General features: G+C 44.3%; 1 protein-coding gene across 1 annotated transcript in view; it reads right to left on the reverse strand.

Annotated features, from left to right (window-relative positions):
• The window catches only part of HMCN1 (hemicentin 1), a 1,257,483-nt gene that overhangs the window by 828,901 nt on the left and 413,527 nt on the right, over positions 1 to 15,055 (reverse strand). Inside the window, exon 14 of the mRNA XM_078642741.1 lies at positions 4,183 to 4,296. Within this exon, the coding sequence (XP_078498867.1) occupies positions 4,183 to 4,296 (114 nt within the window). The remainder of the gene's footprint in view (positions 1 to 4,182; positions 4,297 to 15,055) is intronic.

Genomic DNA, 15,055 nt, shown 5'->3' on the forward strand with positions numbered 1-15,055 from the left:
CCCAAATTCTGGAAGCAGTGTTTAGCCCTTACTTCCTGGCCCCCCAGGAGTCAAAGCCATAGACTCAAAGCCATGAATTAGAGCAACACCAGTCGATTCTCCAGCAGCCAACTGATGCTCTTGTATGACACCGCCAGACATTCCTGTGCAAGTGTTGGGGTCTATAAGACTCCCTTTCTACATGCACACGATACTGAGAGATTTTCTTATTTAACTCACGGCAATGGCCAGAGGAGGAAAGCACGAGGAAGTCTAAGATGTGTTCAAAGACACTGGCAAAGTTGGTCAGGGTTCATGACACCAATCATGTCTCTTAAAAACAAAAGTGTTTGTCCAAGTAATTGCTTGCCCTCCTGTCAGCCCCTGCTTCCGCATCTTGCCCGATTCCAACCCAGGAGATGAGAGCAGCTTGGCACACTGTCTGCCACGTTACCTGACCCACAGCTCGCGAGGAGAAGAAGGACGGCAGCCGGCTACTTCACAGCACTGACACTGCGCCATCTTGGTCCTTAAAGAGACACCTATAAGACAGACACTAAGGGTCTGGTTTACACTGACGCCTGCCAAGAATCCACAACAGTACTCCTCTGAGGTGTGAATGGCTCACCACTGCGGACTTCTGATCCGAGTTCGTAGAAAGTTACACAGCAGCAAAACGCATGCAAAGAAAGGGGTGGGCGCGTCGAGGCATGGCTTGTCTTGAAAGGTAATGAAAGTCACAAAACTGCCATGTTTGTGGGTATTAGAAAACTGGTCCCATCCTGCCAGCGGAGTTATACTGCAGCACATGGGGAGGGGCTCTATTAGCCTAGTCTGTGATAGTCACTATGCACAATTCTTCTTAGTAACAAGACGCGCTCTGTGAGGAGGGAGGAGTAGGGAGTGAGCGGCCACGCTCGTAAAAAAAAAGACGGCAAAAGTGAAAGCAGGGGTCGCCTGTGACGGCAAAAGGAAACGAGTGGAGCGCACGCGCGCGCGTGACCGGAAAAAGTGCTGTGCGCGTCGTGCAGGCTTGTGCGCGTTCTCGCAAGCTGGTGGCCGGCATGGTAGCACTTTGTTAAGCAGCTACTAAATGTCTCGCAAGATCAGCGCATGCGCTGACTCTAGCAAGACCTAACAAAGGAAACTATTCTACTTCACTCACCAAAGCTCATATTAGAAATTAGAAATTCTCTCCATCAGGCTTTGGCATCCATAAATGCCTCTTTGCTGCATACTTTAAACCAGACCTTAAAAGTACTTACGAATGAGACTTTCCTTCAACAATAGTTAAGATAAAATGTTTCCTTCGGCAAGTGGCAGTGGCCAGGCCAGCAGCATTTCTTAGAAGGAGGTCTTAATTCATTAGGGTTCACTGAGTCCTGCTGCCTATCTACAGCAACACATAATAGCAATCAATTTTAAATGTTCTGTTTGACAAAAACCGTGAGGTGCTAGAGGAAAATATCAGAAACATACCAGCGAGTTGTGACTTGTGACTCAATTCCTGATGGCTAAGCAGACTGCATGACTCAAAGATCTGATGCTAGAACAGTCTGGATGAAGCACCCAATATGACCTAGGATTAGTTTGCTAAAATAAGTACTTCCTTCTCTTGCCAACTACACACTGCCGTCTTCAAAGGAAGAGTAAAGGGTGCTTTCATGATCGAGCGACCACTATTGAACTGATGCAATCAGAGTGGAGTGATAGCTCAGGAAAAATTTTCTCTTTCTATGATATTATCTGTATTGTGCACACTACCAGGAGAGGTCTCTTGGTACAGACAGCATGCTTAAAACTCTGCCTTGCATACGTTCCCAAGGAGAGCAGTGACTAGTCAGGGAGGAGGGGATGGCCATGATCCTCCTCGACGCTGAAAAAGCCTTTGACCGCATCAGGTGGCACTATCTGTGGAGGATTTTGGTAGGGAGAGGCTTAAGTCAAAGAATCCTGACGGCCATTAAAGCTATGTATTCCAATCCAGTGGCCAGGGTACAGGTGATGGGTCAGAGCTCGGGTAAAGTTAATATAACAAGGGGTACCCGTCAGGGGTGTCCCTGCTCGCCCATTTTATTCACGCTGTACATCGATCCATTAATTAGACAGATTTTGGATAATCATGAGATCAAGCCGGTTATAATTAATGGATTTGAGTCTAAAATATTAGCCTATACGGATGATTTGGCAGTGACCTCATCAAAACCTGGCGTGGCTATGCGTGCACTGGTGGAAATCACTAAGGAATTTGGGCGACATTCGGGATACCGCTTGAATGAGGGGAAAACCCAGGTCATCTGTGCAAAAAATATAATTAAATTAGATAATAGATATGTAGACTCCGCAATGTATCTCGGGGTGATAATTAATGCAGCAACAGAACTAATTATAAAGGATAATTTTGTCCCAATGTTAAAAAAGATGGAGCATGATTTAAAAGAATGGATACTCTGCATCTGTCACTTATAGGCAGGTCAAACGTTCTGAAAATGACCATGCTGCCTAAAATTCTCTACCTGTTTCGCTCCATCCCCCTTTTAATAGAAGAAGAGATGATAAAAACAATGGAGTCTATTTTTATCAGCTTTATGTGGCAATATGGGAAGATTAGGCGCTCATTAAAATATATATCCCTCCAACAGGACCTTGGTGGCTTAGGGGTCCCGAATCTAAGGTATTATCATTGGGCCTGTTTGCTGACACAAATGTCAATTTTATTTGATTCATCCTCAAACAAGGCTTATACCCAAGGCCCGGTATATACGATTCAGGATATCCCCTCAATCTATGAGTTATTAATGGGAAAGGAGGCGGTGGGGGTTTTGTTAAGAAAAACTGACCGAAGATATTTTAAGAAAATGCGCTACAAGATATTAACAAGTGCCTGGGAGTTGTGGAAAATGCTTCAGAAAGTATTACTGGTCCCAAAGATCAATATATACACGCCATTGTGGAAGTCAGGGCTCTTCCCAAATCTGAACTTGGATGGCGCATAGAAATCTTGGGAACAGCAGGGTATCCGCACAGTAGGGGATATAATGAAGGGGGATAGCGTTATGAGCTTTGATGCTATCCAACAGAAATACGGGGTATCTAGTAGCCAAGGTTTAAATATGCTCAGATTCTACAAATATTTAGAGCTATAAGACCCCGTATTTCCCCGGGTAATAACTGCAGCATATTGGATTATTTATTAAAAGGGGGGAGCAAAATCAAAGTTATTTATATGGACCTAATGGCAGGGATTCAAGATGACTTGGAAAAAAACGAAGCTGCCTGGGCAATAAAGCTGCTAGATCCAGATGCGGATCTGGATAAAGCGCTACATCTGGATAAAGTGATTTTACGCTCTTCTAATCTAAAGGCACAACATTTTAAAACACTTTTTAATCTCTATTTTACACCCTTTAAATTATTCGACTGGGGTAAAAGGGAGGATAATAACTGCCTCAGATGTCAGAAAGGCCCGGTGGATATACTTCATATGTTCCATCGTTGTGAGAAACTTAGTACCATTAAAGGGGAGATCGAGACATTTTGGGAGGGGCTGCTAGGCTTAAAGATCAGCTTATCCCCGACCTTAATGATCTTGGGAAGTGAAAGTAAACTGGGTGTAAACAGGGAGACGGAAGCATTTATCTTCTTGTCTGTTGCTGTATTGCGTATTCTCATTTCGGCAGCATGGTAGGATGTTATCACTCCATCTTATCAGATGTGGCTGACCAGGCTCCTAGGCATTCATAATATTGAATCCACACTTTATTCACGTAAGGGTAGGAAAACACGGGAGTTTGGGCTAAAAATCTGGGCGCCCCTGAAAGAGTGGAGGGACGCACAATTACAAATGTAGATTAATTTATATATATATATGTATAATTTATTCTGTGTACCGGTGCTAATTACCTCCCTGTAAATACTGAAGTTTTTATGAATGTATATATATCTATTTATTGTATGATAATTAATTGTATTTACGGCATTCCCTTTTGCTTCTTATCTCTGCAAGTCGGATTAATGTATGAAATGAAATCTTGATCATGGATATTTTGTACCAATTTTAAATTCTCAATAAAAAAAAATACAAAAAGGAGAGCAGTGACTCATGCCTTTGATTTTCATAGCGCATAGGCAACGACCAACAGAAATGATGCCATCAAAACTAAAGTACAAGCTTGTACATTACAGTTTTCCAAGCTGTCTTACCTTTTAACCACTTAACTTGGGGCGGTGGGATGCCCGTCGCTTTGCATTCCATCACTGTTGTATCACCGAGGGCAACCAGGATATCATTTTTTACCACTGTCACTGTTGGGATTTCTGAAAGGAGAAGAGGATACAAACAACATAGCTTTAATTCCTTTGGGAGGGAACGTCATCTGTGGAGACCCAACCATTTCTGTAGATGGCACATAAAATGGCTGCCTTAGGGCACTCAACATTGTGGCTAGAGGGGGTTAGGGATTTTAGAAAGGTCAAAAAGAGAGAGAAGGAAGTTAGGTAATGGGAGGCGGTGTGGATCAAGGAGGATGCAAGGGGATATTTTAGAGTGGCGGAGTTAGAGGAGTGGTGAAAACAATATATTTTAAGCATGGAAATAGAGGTGATATAGGAAGCTGGCTTTCCATATAGTGTACAAAAATGAGGTGCACTGTCGAGAGAGTCCAGGTATCCCTTATTACTATGCAGGGGTTTTCTCTAGCAATCCCAAGGTACTCTATTTGTTATAGTGTGTTCAAGCAACCTAAGGGTTATCAGAGCGGAGTATTAGGTATTTGTTGCACACACAGAGGCAATAAATGAGACACATACTCAATGAGGAAGCTTCGCACCAATTTAGGCAAATAACATATATTTTTATGTTTATTTAGACACCAAGATCTATGAGATTAAGGTAAGTACTTTTTGAGTTAGCGATTTTCAAGCACTTAGAAAAAACAGCCATCAGATTTGAGTCATCAGACTTGAATGCAGTAATGTTATGCTGTGGGAGAAGCACACACTGCATAGGTTCACTTGCAAACAACTTACAGGGTAGTTCTTCAGGACTTAAGGTATGTAGGGGCCAAGTTCCTTAGAACCACCAGCAGTTTTGGATTACCTGCCCGTGTGAGTCTGAGTGCAGATGTGCTGGTCGCAAGGGTAGCCTTGAACGCTATAGCTGAAGTCTATGGAGAAAACTGTAAGCAGAAAAATGCTGCAAGTGGGGATTTGGGGACAAGTCTGTTGGAACCCAAAAGGGAGGCTCATGCTTTGAGGGTATCTAGAGCAAAGCTGCGCTGTAGGTAGGCTTGAACTCAGGCTGGCGGGCTCGGGTGCAGAGGTGTTTTGTCCGGCGGGTTACTTGCACTGGAGCCACTCACCTTTGGGGTCGACCTGGTAATGGGGACAAAATAGGACAGCAGGGCCACTGTCATTGCTGGCCTCAGTGAAGCGGATGTCCCTCTTTGGTAGGTCAGTCTTGGCTGTGTTGGTGTCCAGGCTGGACGCCAAACAAGCCTTGGTTCCTGCAAGGGGTCTGGTATGCCGGGCATTGTTACACGGTGGCTCTTGGGTGTCCTGGCATCTCCAAACTTGGTAGAGAGATGTATCTGACCTCCTGGTGCATGACGATCTCCTTCTGAGGGGCTGCAGCCTTGCTGGACTAAGTGGACAGCAGATCGTGAACTGGACGTTGCGGTTGGTGCCTGCAGGCTTCAGGGAAGTAGCTCCTCCACTTCCAGGAAGATGCTAACAGGTTGCTGGAGTTCTGGTAGCCCTCTGAGGCTTTTGAATGATGCATAGCTGCAGGACGAGTTGGGTCTTTGCAACTATTGTGACAGAAGTTGCCAGGCAGTGTTAGTGCCAACTCCATGGCTACTCTCCAATTCTTGTTGTCTGCGACTTTTCTTTGTCCTTCTTCTTTTTTGGTCAGGTGAATATGAGTTACAGGTGTCAGGGGGCCACCTAAATACTGCATTTAGGAGTGTTAAGGTGAGTGAAAGGTAGTAGCCAATGGGCTACTCAGCCTTCGGGTCACTACACCCCCTATATGACCACGTTCTGTGGGTAGTGGGCATAGTCCTGTCTCAGGGTTTCTATTTTCACCAAAAGCAAAATGGTGAAATTCTTCTTTTGTGGAGCACATCAGGTAGTCCACCTTAGGGGTGTGTCTAGCCTGGTGCAACATGCCCATTGCTAGCTAATTTCCTTCTTGCCCTTGTGCCAGATGGGCCTCTGGGCAGGAAGTGGCATCTCCCAGGTCTGGAGGAAAGCAGGTCCGCATATCAAAGGCGGCAGGGACTTTGAAGTCCCTGGCCTTGATATGCTAAATCACAAGCCTTCCTGCTGGAGGAGGTGTGAACACCTTCATTCGGAGCAGGCATTGGTTCTAGCCTAAGCGAGTGTGGTCTATCACCTGCAGTGAATCAGAAATTTGTCTGTGGTGGCAGGCTGGACAATACCAGTTAGCCAGCACACTAGAGGGATAGTAGGTTTCAGAGGGCACCTCTAAGGTGCCCTCCGGGTGCATGTCATAATAAATCCAATCCTGGCATCAGTATAGATGTTTTAAGACAAGGTGGTTGATACCAAACTTCAAAGGTTTCAGAGAAGCCATCATGTCACTGGGGAACTCATAATGACCAGTGTCCAGTATATATAGGAAAGAGGGCTTCCCTGATCTCTTGTACCATCTAGTAATCGAACTAGAAAGCACTGAGGCATATCTCCTCATGCAGATATGTCCTCATATGTAATATAATGCACCCTGTCTTAGAGCTACAAGGCCTTCTGTAGGGGTAACTTACATAGATCACATTAGCATGGGTCACAGTGAGTTTGGCATACATCAATTTGGCATGGCACACAGTGCGTGTAACATGCTGTGTTTTCACTCATGGTTTGCACCATCACATGCCGTTTGCAATGGCAGGCTGCATGCAATTTATTTGGGGGTCCCGTAGAGTGGCATAAAACATACTGCAGCCCATAGGGACCCTCTTTGGTACCAGTGCCCTAGGTACAAGGGGTACCACTTACTAGGAAATAACAGGGGAGACAAAGTGTATGCCAATTGTGGGGCAATTAGACCTTTTTCCCTTGTTTTAGGGAAAGAGCACTGGCCCTGGGGTCTGGTTAGTAGGGTCCCAGTGCACATCAGTCAAAAAAACATCAGTACCAGTGTCAAAAAGCAGAAATGACTATGACAAACAAGCATTTGCAATGCAATAGGTCTCGCATTTTGCGAGTTTGAGCTATTGGCACTGTAAATGACAATTCCTTTTATATATGTTTTGTTTTTAAAACATAAATAAAAGGCATTGACATTTACAATACCAATAGCTTAAACTCGCGTAAATGCGAGACCTATTGCATTGCAAATGTTTGTTATTTTACGTCCTACACTTGCAATGAAATAAAAAAGGAACTACTGCAGAAGCATGCCAAGACCAGATCTAATAGCTATACCCTTGAATGTTAATTAAAGGTTAAAATATTAGAGCTACTTTTTAATTATTTTTTTCTCAAGACTTATCTCACATAAACAGCCATGCTAGAATTCATATTACCTACAATTTTTTTTTTTTTGTAAAGGAAAAAAACACCAACTTATCTCCACCTATAAAAAGAGTTTTATAACTGAGAACTGCAAGCACACAGCTGTTTCTCATGCCATCCTATCTTGTGTGCGACTCTCCCAATAATAAAAGGTCGTACTAAACAACCTCATTCCACGGGCATTTGTCGTGAAAGAGTTCAAGCACCCTCACTCTGGGTTTAAATGTGGTGTCGCAGCATTCTACCAAGTAACTGAACATAGGGATAGAAAATTAACTATCCACCCCCTGTGGTGTGTAGCCCAGTTTCTGAAGGGTAAGGTGACCTCCAAGCTTTCTATAACACTATTTTTGGTGGTGGGGGTGGGAGGGGAGGCAGAGAAGTGAGGAGGCAACATTGATCTTTCAAGTGATACGTTTTTATATTTTAAATACCCAGGTGTGAAGTATTCTTCTGTCTGGGCTAGACATGATTTGTGGAGTACTCTCTTTTGCACTGCAATATGTTTACTGATATGGTATTTGTGGGGCATCCTAGAGGTCCCACCTCATTCCAAGAAAAAAAGAAAATGGAGAATTAAAGTACAAAAACCTCAGATTTGTGAAACTAAAGTTTGGTGAATTTTTAAACTAAGGAAAGGGGTTTGCCTTTAACAACTTGAGGAAATTCAAAACAAACAAAACATATCAGAAAAAGAAAACATAGGCCAATAAATAGGTTAGTAGAATATGGGTAAGAGGGGGAATTACTACTGTAGGTAGAATTACACTTGCGGAACGAGGATTCTGGTAGGAATAGAAGAACTAGGGTATAAGATATTCGAGTATAAGTGGGGGTACTAGGGTTTAGGGAGGGTTCGAGGTACGAGGGTATAGTTGGGGTACAATGGTATGAGAGAGGGTATAGGGAGTATGCTACAGGTAGAGGTAGCTACTAGAGTAAAGTTAGCAGTAGAGGTACTTGGTTACTCGGGGTGGTTGAGGCAGGGGCAGGGGCAGGGGTTGAGGCAGGGGGAGAGAACGGTGGAGCTGAGGAAGGAGGGACCAACTTTGGTTTAGGAAGAGGATTCAAGGAGAGAACAGAGAGGAGGATTCTGCCAGCCACAAACAAAAATTGCATGTGATTCAGGCAATAAATTAGGAACAAGAGACGTTATCCTCGAGAAAAAAGCTTCAGAATTTTGTTTGACCAGAAGGACATTCACCTAAATGCATTAGACATCTTGGGAATCCTGCCTATTTTGCAACATTCAAGGAAAAAGGGTGAACTAAAAATGTTTCTCTGGAAAAGATTTGCTTGAATACGCGTTTTACTCCAGAACAGCATATATATGGCCAGGGGTTTCTGTCATCACTCCCCAAATCTCTTCCAATGTGTACTTATAAGATTCTGCACATGTGCATCATACATTGTGTCCTCGGCAACATAATACCCTGGCAGGTACCTTGGTGCAGATTTAGTATAAAGATACTTCGTAACAGTTACACTATCACCACACCTTTCTATACAACCACAAGAAAGGAGTAAGAAATATAAGCGGTAAAGAACACAGAGAATGATGGGTGGACGTAGAACAGTGGAAAGCTCAGACTGTAAAAAATAGGCGCACAATCAAGTGTTCTCAGTTCAGTGGCATAACACAACATGAGGTCTCCTACACCCAGAAGAATTTGGCGAAGGGGCCTCTAAAAATTCACTAGGTCAGACCTTCTTACAGATACACCAAGAAAAAAGCAGAGCAGGCGACCTTACACCCCTTCTTTCCACAAAAAATTCCTGTGCCAGTCACTCAGCAATCATGAGAGAGCACATGCGATGTCAAAGCGAACAAACAGGTGGAGCAGACAAAAAGATGGGAGTGAGGATAAAATTGTCGCAGATTGCTGGGGAAACAACACTCACCTGGCTTTACATGGCGCGCGGAGAAAAGGAATGCTTGGAAACTGGAGGCGCACAATTCGCTGACAGTACCCATGGTAGATCTGATCTAATGCTCCTTGCATTAATTCTAACTATGGCAGCTACCAAAGGGAGCTCCTCTTGACTTCTGCCTCACGGTGAAAGAGTGAACCCTTTTCCTAGAATGCACCTTGGTCAGAGGCCATGGTTTTTTTTTCAGGCTAAGGCATGGCCTAGTGAAATGCCATCAAAAAGGGTTGCTTGTCCATAAAGTTCACGTTAAGTGTCCAGGGGAAACTTATAAGGGAAGTAGAAAATTAGACAAAATCTCTGGCCAATACTTGAATCCTGAACCGTTCATCCACCTTATTTGACTGGGCAAGTTCTCTGTAAGCACCAACTCTTTTTGCTCTCATTTCAACCTGCAAAGCATTTCTAGGTTTTGTGCCAGAACTGGGACCACCTTCACAGCATCCAGGAGTGCCAAGACGTCCATGGGTTCTGAGAGTTCCGTGTGGGAGGTTGACAGAGACCCGCCAAGGTTGTCCTGGTGTGTGGAGCAGGTCTTGTGATTCGTCAGTAGATGGTAGTTCTAGTCTCACAACTGGGTTCTTTAGGGCTCCGTGGACGACCACCTGTGTTTCCAGGATCTCCGATATGATCAGTGGATATTTGGGGTTGACAAGCTGTATTTTTGGAAGTTGCGTCCTTGGGAATATCGGCCTTGTACCGGGGGTCCTCGATGGTTGTCAGGCCCACTTAGAGCATTTCAAGCTCTCTGCTTCATTCTAGCCACAGACTAAGAGCTGAGTGAGAGAAGGGCTTCCACTTTATTCCGGCAGATGCACTGGAGCTCCTACTGAAGTGCAGCACAAGCAGACTGGCTCCCAGTCTCGAAAGCCCACGCACTGCAGTCAGCCAATCCCCTCTTTAGTCTGCACAACAGCAGGCCTCTGGGGCTGCTGACCAGTGGCTGAGGAAAGAGGACCCACCAAAGCAAGGAATCCGCCTCCGCAAAGCGACCACCGCAACCTCCTTGGTCCAAAAATGCACTATCTTTGCTTAATGTTTGCAATCTCCCTTAGTTCACTGTGCAATTAAAGGAGACATGAATGGCTCCTAACAGCGATCCGTTGCATAGCAACGAAAGAGTGGATCCTTTAAAAAAAAAAAAAAAGAAAGAGACCGAAGCAGACCGGGGTGATGGGGAGGTGTGGACACAGCAAACGATCTCAAGTAAGGACAGAAACGATCATTCCGGAGGCCACCGTGACAGGATCGGACAGCGTGGAAGGGATGCTGTACATGCGGGCGCTGGAGGAGAGAGTTACTGGGCAGTGAAAGCATAAATTGTCACCCCCCCCCTCCCCTGTGGTTGGTTGACCTGCGGACCTGTGGGGGTTAGGGGAAGGCGGCGGAGACGGGGGAGGGTTTGACACCTTTAAGTGCAGATGGTTGAGGACCGTGCTCTATGTGCTGTGGTGAGTGATGCGTGCAGACGAACAACTTCCTGGGAGGCAGAGGTGCACTGCCCTGTGCCCCACGCATGGGAGCACGCAGCCCCGAGAGACAGCAAGGGCTCCAGAAACTTGGGCGGCGTAAAGACGGCACCGGCTAGGAGGGCGCAAAAAGCTGCACCCTGCTGAGCAAGAAAAGGAGAAGTAGAGAACTCTCATCGACATCTTTTTTTAATCATATATGATTAATAAGGGGACTAACGTCTTGATGTTTCCACCCACGCAAAACAACTCTTCAAAACTCCCCCACCCGTAATACAATTCGACAATTTAACACGTCAATAATCCCAAATGTGTTTTTTTCTGAGCAAATTGATGGATGGAGGTGTTCGGAAGCACAAGGACATAAAAGTAGAAGTGGGCGAAGTAACAAATTAATAGAGAGCAAGGCGAGAGCAGAACCATGGGTCTGGGTTAGCTCTAAGTGCTGGTGCACGAGCCGACCCTTGAACATATCTGGCAGTTAAATTAAGCAACAAACGCCATTTAAAATGAGATAAATTCTCCTCAAAATAAAAAAAAGTGTATTTCTTTGATATGCAGAAGAGTTTCTTCTTAGCACATCAGATTATTTCTCTGCACTGGAAGGCCTGTATTAAAAGCGATCGTTTTTAAACGTGAGCTTAAAAACATTCATGCCCCCTTGCTATCACAATATCGCCACTAGTGAACAAAGAGGCAAGTCAATTGTCATGTTCTTTATATGTGGTCTGGATTTTTATTATGCATGGAGCAACATTATAGTCCATTAAACCAAACAGCAGAATTTTTTGTATGGCGCAAATCCTGAATTCACGTATCTCATAAAAAAGGAATCTTGATGCAAGTAAGCAGGAATGATCGGGGATTTCTGGTTTAAAACTGTGCAATTCTGTTTTGCCTTTTTTTTCAACAACAGTCACTGTTTTGCCTTTAATTCTTTGTGCGAGAGTTTCGAGCGTGAGCGGCACGCAATAGCAAAAGGGGTCCTCGGCCTGTTATGGGCTCGAGATTCAAAGAGGACCTCTGACTGAGGCACAGCCAGGCACCTGGCTAGAGCCTCACTTGAGCTTTCAGGGGTTTGCCCACCTTTCTAAAAAGCTGTGACTACAGCGACCTAGAGGACGCTCATCGACATAAACATACTAGGCTGCGCCCGTGCACGCGCCCTGGGCGTACTGACGTCAGCGCCGTAGTAGACCAGAAGAAGAAAAAACAAGCGTGAGGGAAGCCCCGCGTATGGTGATGCACCGAAGAAAACACCAGAGGAGTGCGGAGCCTGTACAGCACAGCGAGGCGACGTGACAAGAGCACGGTGAATGGAGGGGGGATATGTGTGTGTGTCTGTGTGCGTGTGTATGTGTGCGCGAGAGCCCGTGAGTGGGGGGGTGTATGCGCGTGTGTCTGTGTGTGTTCGAGTGTGTCTGTGCGTGTGTCTGTCTGTGTGCGCGGGGGTCTGTTTAAGGGGGGGTGCGTGTGTGTATGCAGTGTGTGTGTGTGTGCCTGTGGATGCGTGTGGCTGGCACGAGAGGGGCACGGCGCCGTGCGCGCCATAAATGAAAGCGCAACAAGCAGCCAAGGCGCCAAAGCGCGCCCACGAGGTCAAATCTCCGGCAGGAGAAGCGCGTGACAGTCTGCTGTCCCACATTTCCCCAAAAGTGATAACATAAGTTGTCTCGCCCTAGACAGCAAAAGCTTCGCTTTTGCTTTCGTCTAGGCGAGACCTAAAAAGGGGCACTTTCCTACAGTGATAAAACCAATATCTTAAGAGGTGGAAATTAAAAAAGGGGTAATGAGAATGTTTTGAAAGAAGTTTTAAAGAAGTAGGCATTGAGGAAGAAAACAATATATTTGGATAGATGGGTCTAGAGGAACTAACTGCAATTTCGAATGCTCAGGACATGGAAAATTGTGAAGGATTATATCTTGCGAAATAATCATAGCATGGGATTTCGAGAGGAAAAGATAAGGACTAATTGGGATAATAAAAGAGAAAGAGGATACTAGGATAGGTGGGGATAGAAGATGGCTGGAAGTATATTTGGAGCAATAAGACATATTTGATGAAGGTAAATAGTGTGGAGTGAATATGTGAAATGGAATGTTACAATGGTGGGGTTAGAGGAATTAGAAGAAACCTTTATAGCAATGGAAAACGAGAAATTTAGCAGAATATTTAGAGTGTTACAGATACAGATAGTGAATAAATATATTTCGAAGAAAGTAAAGCAAAATTCAAAGCAGTGGAACAGGTGGAGCTTAACGGAGATATTTCATTCATAGGTACAGGTAGTGAAAGTGATATTAGGGCTGGTGGTAAAAAGGAGGAGGTGAGGAGAATTTGCCAAAACACAAATAGAGAGTGTAAAGAATTAGCTCAACAGGTGGGGATAAAGGTCTGTAAATGTTTAATGTAGAAGTCAAGGAGGGGACAACAGGCAGCATTTACAGACCAACGACTCTATTGCCTGGGAGCCATGAATGCAGAGGGCTTTGTTTAAAAAATATTGTCTTGTTAGGTCTTGTGAGGAAAGACCTTTTAGTTTCACTTGGCTGGACTGAACGTATTTTATGATATTTCAAATTTACATGACGCAGTAAAACAGGGGGAAACATCATTCACAACGCTGACAATACCACGCAGGCACATAACAATGCGGTCGTTACAACGACCGCGTTGTTACCATAGGTGCCTGTACATTGCAAGATGTTTCAATGACTTGGGCTAGGTGGCTTGCAACACCAGGGAATATGTTGGATTTTAAATCCAACACCTTTCCTGCTGTTGCGCGAACTGGAGTAGGAATAGTAATTTATACTATTCCTAAATCCAACGCGCCACCTAGCACAAGTCGTTGAAACAACTTGCGATGTAATGCCACACGTGGTAACAACGCGCTCATTGTAACAACCGCGTTGTTACCTACTGCGTGGTAAAAGCACGCATTGTAACGTGCTACATTCAACAACATGCTACTTCAGCAAAGATAAAGACTAAACAGGGAACTCAAGAGAGTGGATTTCCTTGTCATGCCATATAGACCTGCTCTTATTTTGAGAGGGGAATGTTTAACAGCTTTTAAACACCATTACATCCAAAATTGCACCTGCACATTTTGTCACTAATGTAGGAGATGATACTTTTAGTCAATGCAAATTATTGGCTGGGTACCTTGAAACATGAAATCGCGTGGTCTCACATCACACACCAGTGCTGCTGTAGACCCAGTGTGAGGTGATGTCCTCCAAAAGGGCGTGCCACCATCGAGGCAGGGTTAATAATGTAGTAGAGCTGGCCACCAGCTGAAGGCACTGGTTAACAAACTAGTAAGAGCTTTATCCAGAAAACTATTCATCTCATAGACATGAGGGTTGTTAACACATAATGTAAGTTCAGCTGGAAATCTTCTAAATCTGCAAACATTAGTGCATGGGCTCAACTATATACATTTTAATGCAACATTAGCTACAGACTAGAGTATATGTGCTGGACCAAGAAGGTTTATATTTTTTGAGCAATTCCTCTTTCTTCTTGCAATTGGCTATACACAATTATTAAAATTTTGAATGCTAGCTTGCCTGTATGTAAAAGTTCCTAACAGCTTTTCCTGAGGAAGAGTGTCAATAGTCTTTTTCGGTATTCACTCCACCTTCAAAACACAACTGACTGCACTGAAAAGCCAAAAGCACATTGTGGCTCACAATTAATTTGCTTAATCATGCTGGGAGGGCATTAACAACTCAAACTTACTCACTTTAATATTGCGGAACCAGTTGAAGTGTGAGTTCAGTTCACAATTGCATATGAGTTACCATTTTAGCAGTTCAAAAAAGTTGAACTTCAACACATTCTCTAGAAGTGTGAACTAGCTAATGAGCAAGGCTAGAAACATGCAAATTGATGTCTGTAGGCTAAACATCATAAATCAAAAACTAAATCCCACCATCAATCATGCTTAGTCCCACTCAAAGATGTGCCTAATCTAGTCTCCCCATCCTAAGCTGTTCATATGGACGTGTGACGTGTGAATATGGATCCTGCTTCAGTTCAAATGCCTAAGTGTAGTGTTAAAAAAAATTAAACCGTGGGCCTGCCTCTAATGCCCAACCCCTTGCCTAAAGAGTGCAACCAACTTATTGCACAT

The sequence above is a fragment of the Lissotriton helveticus genome, chromosome 1_1 (genome assembly GCF_964261635.1).
Source record: "Lissotriton helveticus chromosome 1_1, aLisHel1.1, whole genome shotgun sequence".
NCBI lineage: Eukaryota > Metazoa > Chordata > Amphibia > Caudata > Salamandridae > Lissotriton > Lissotriton helveticus.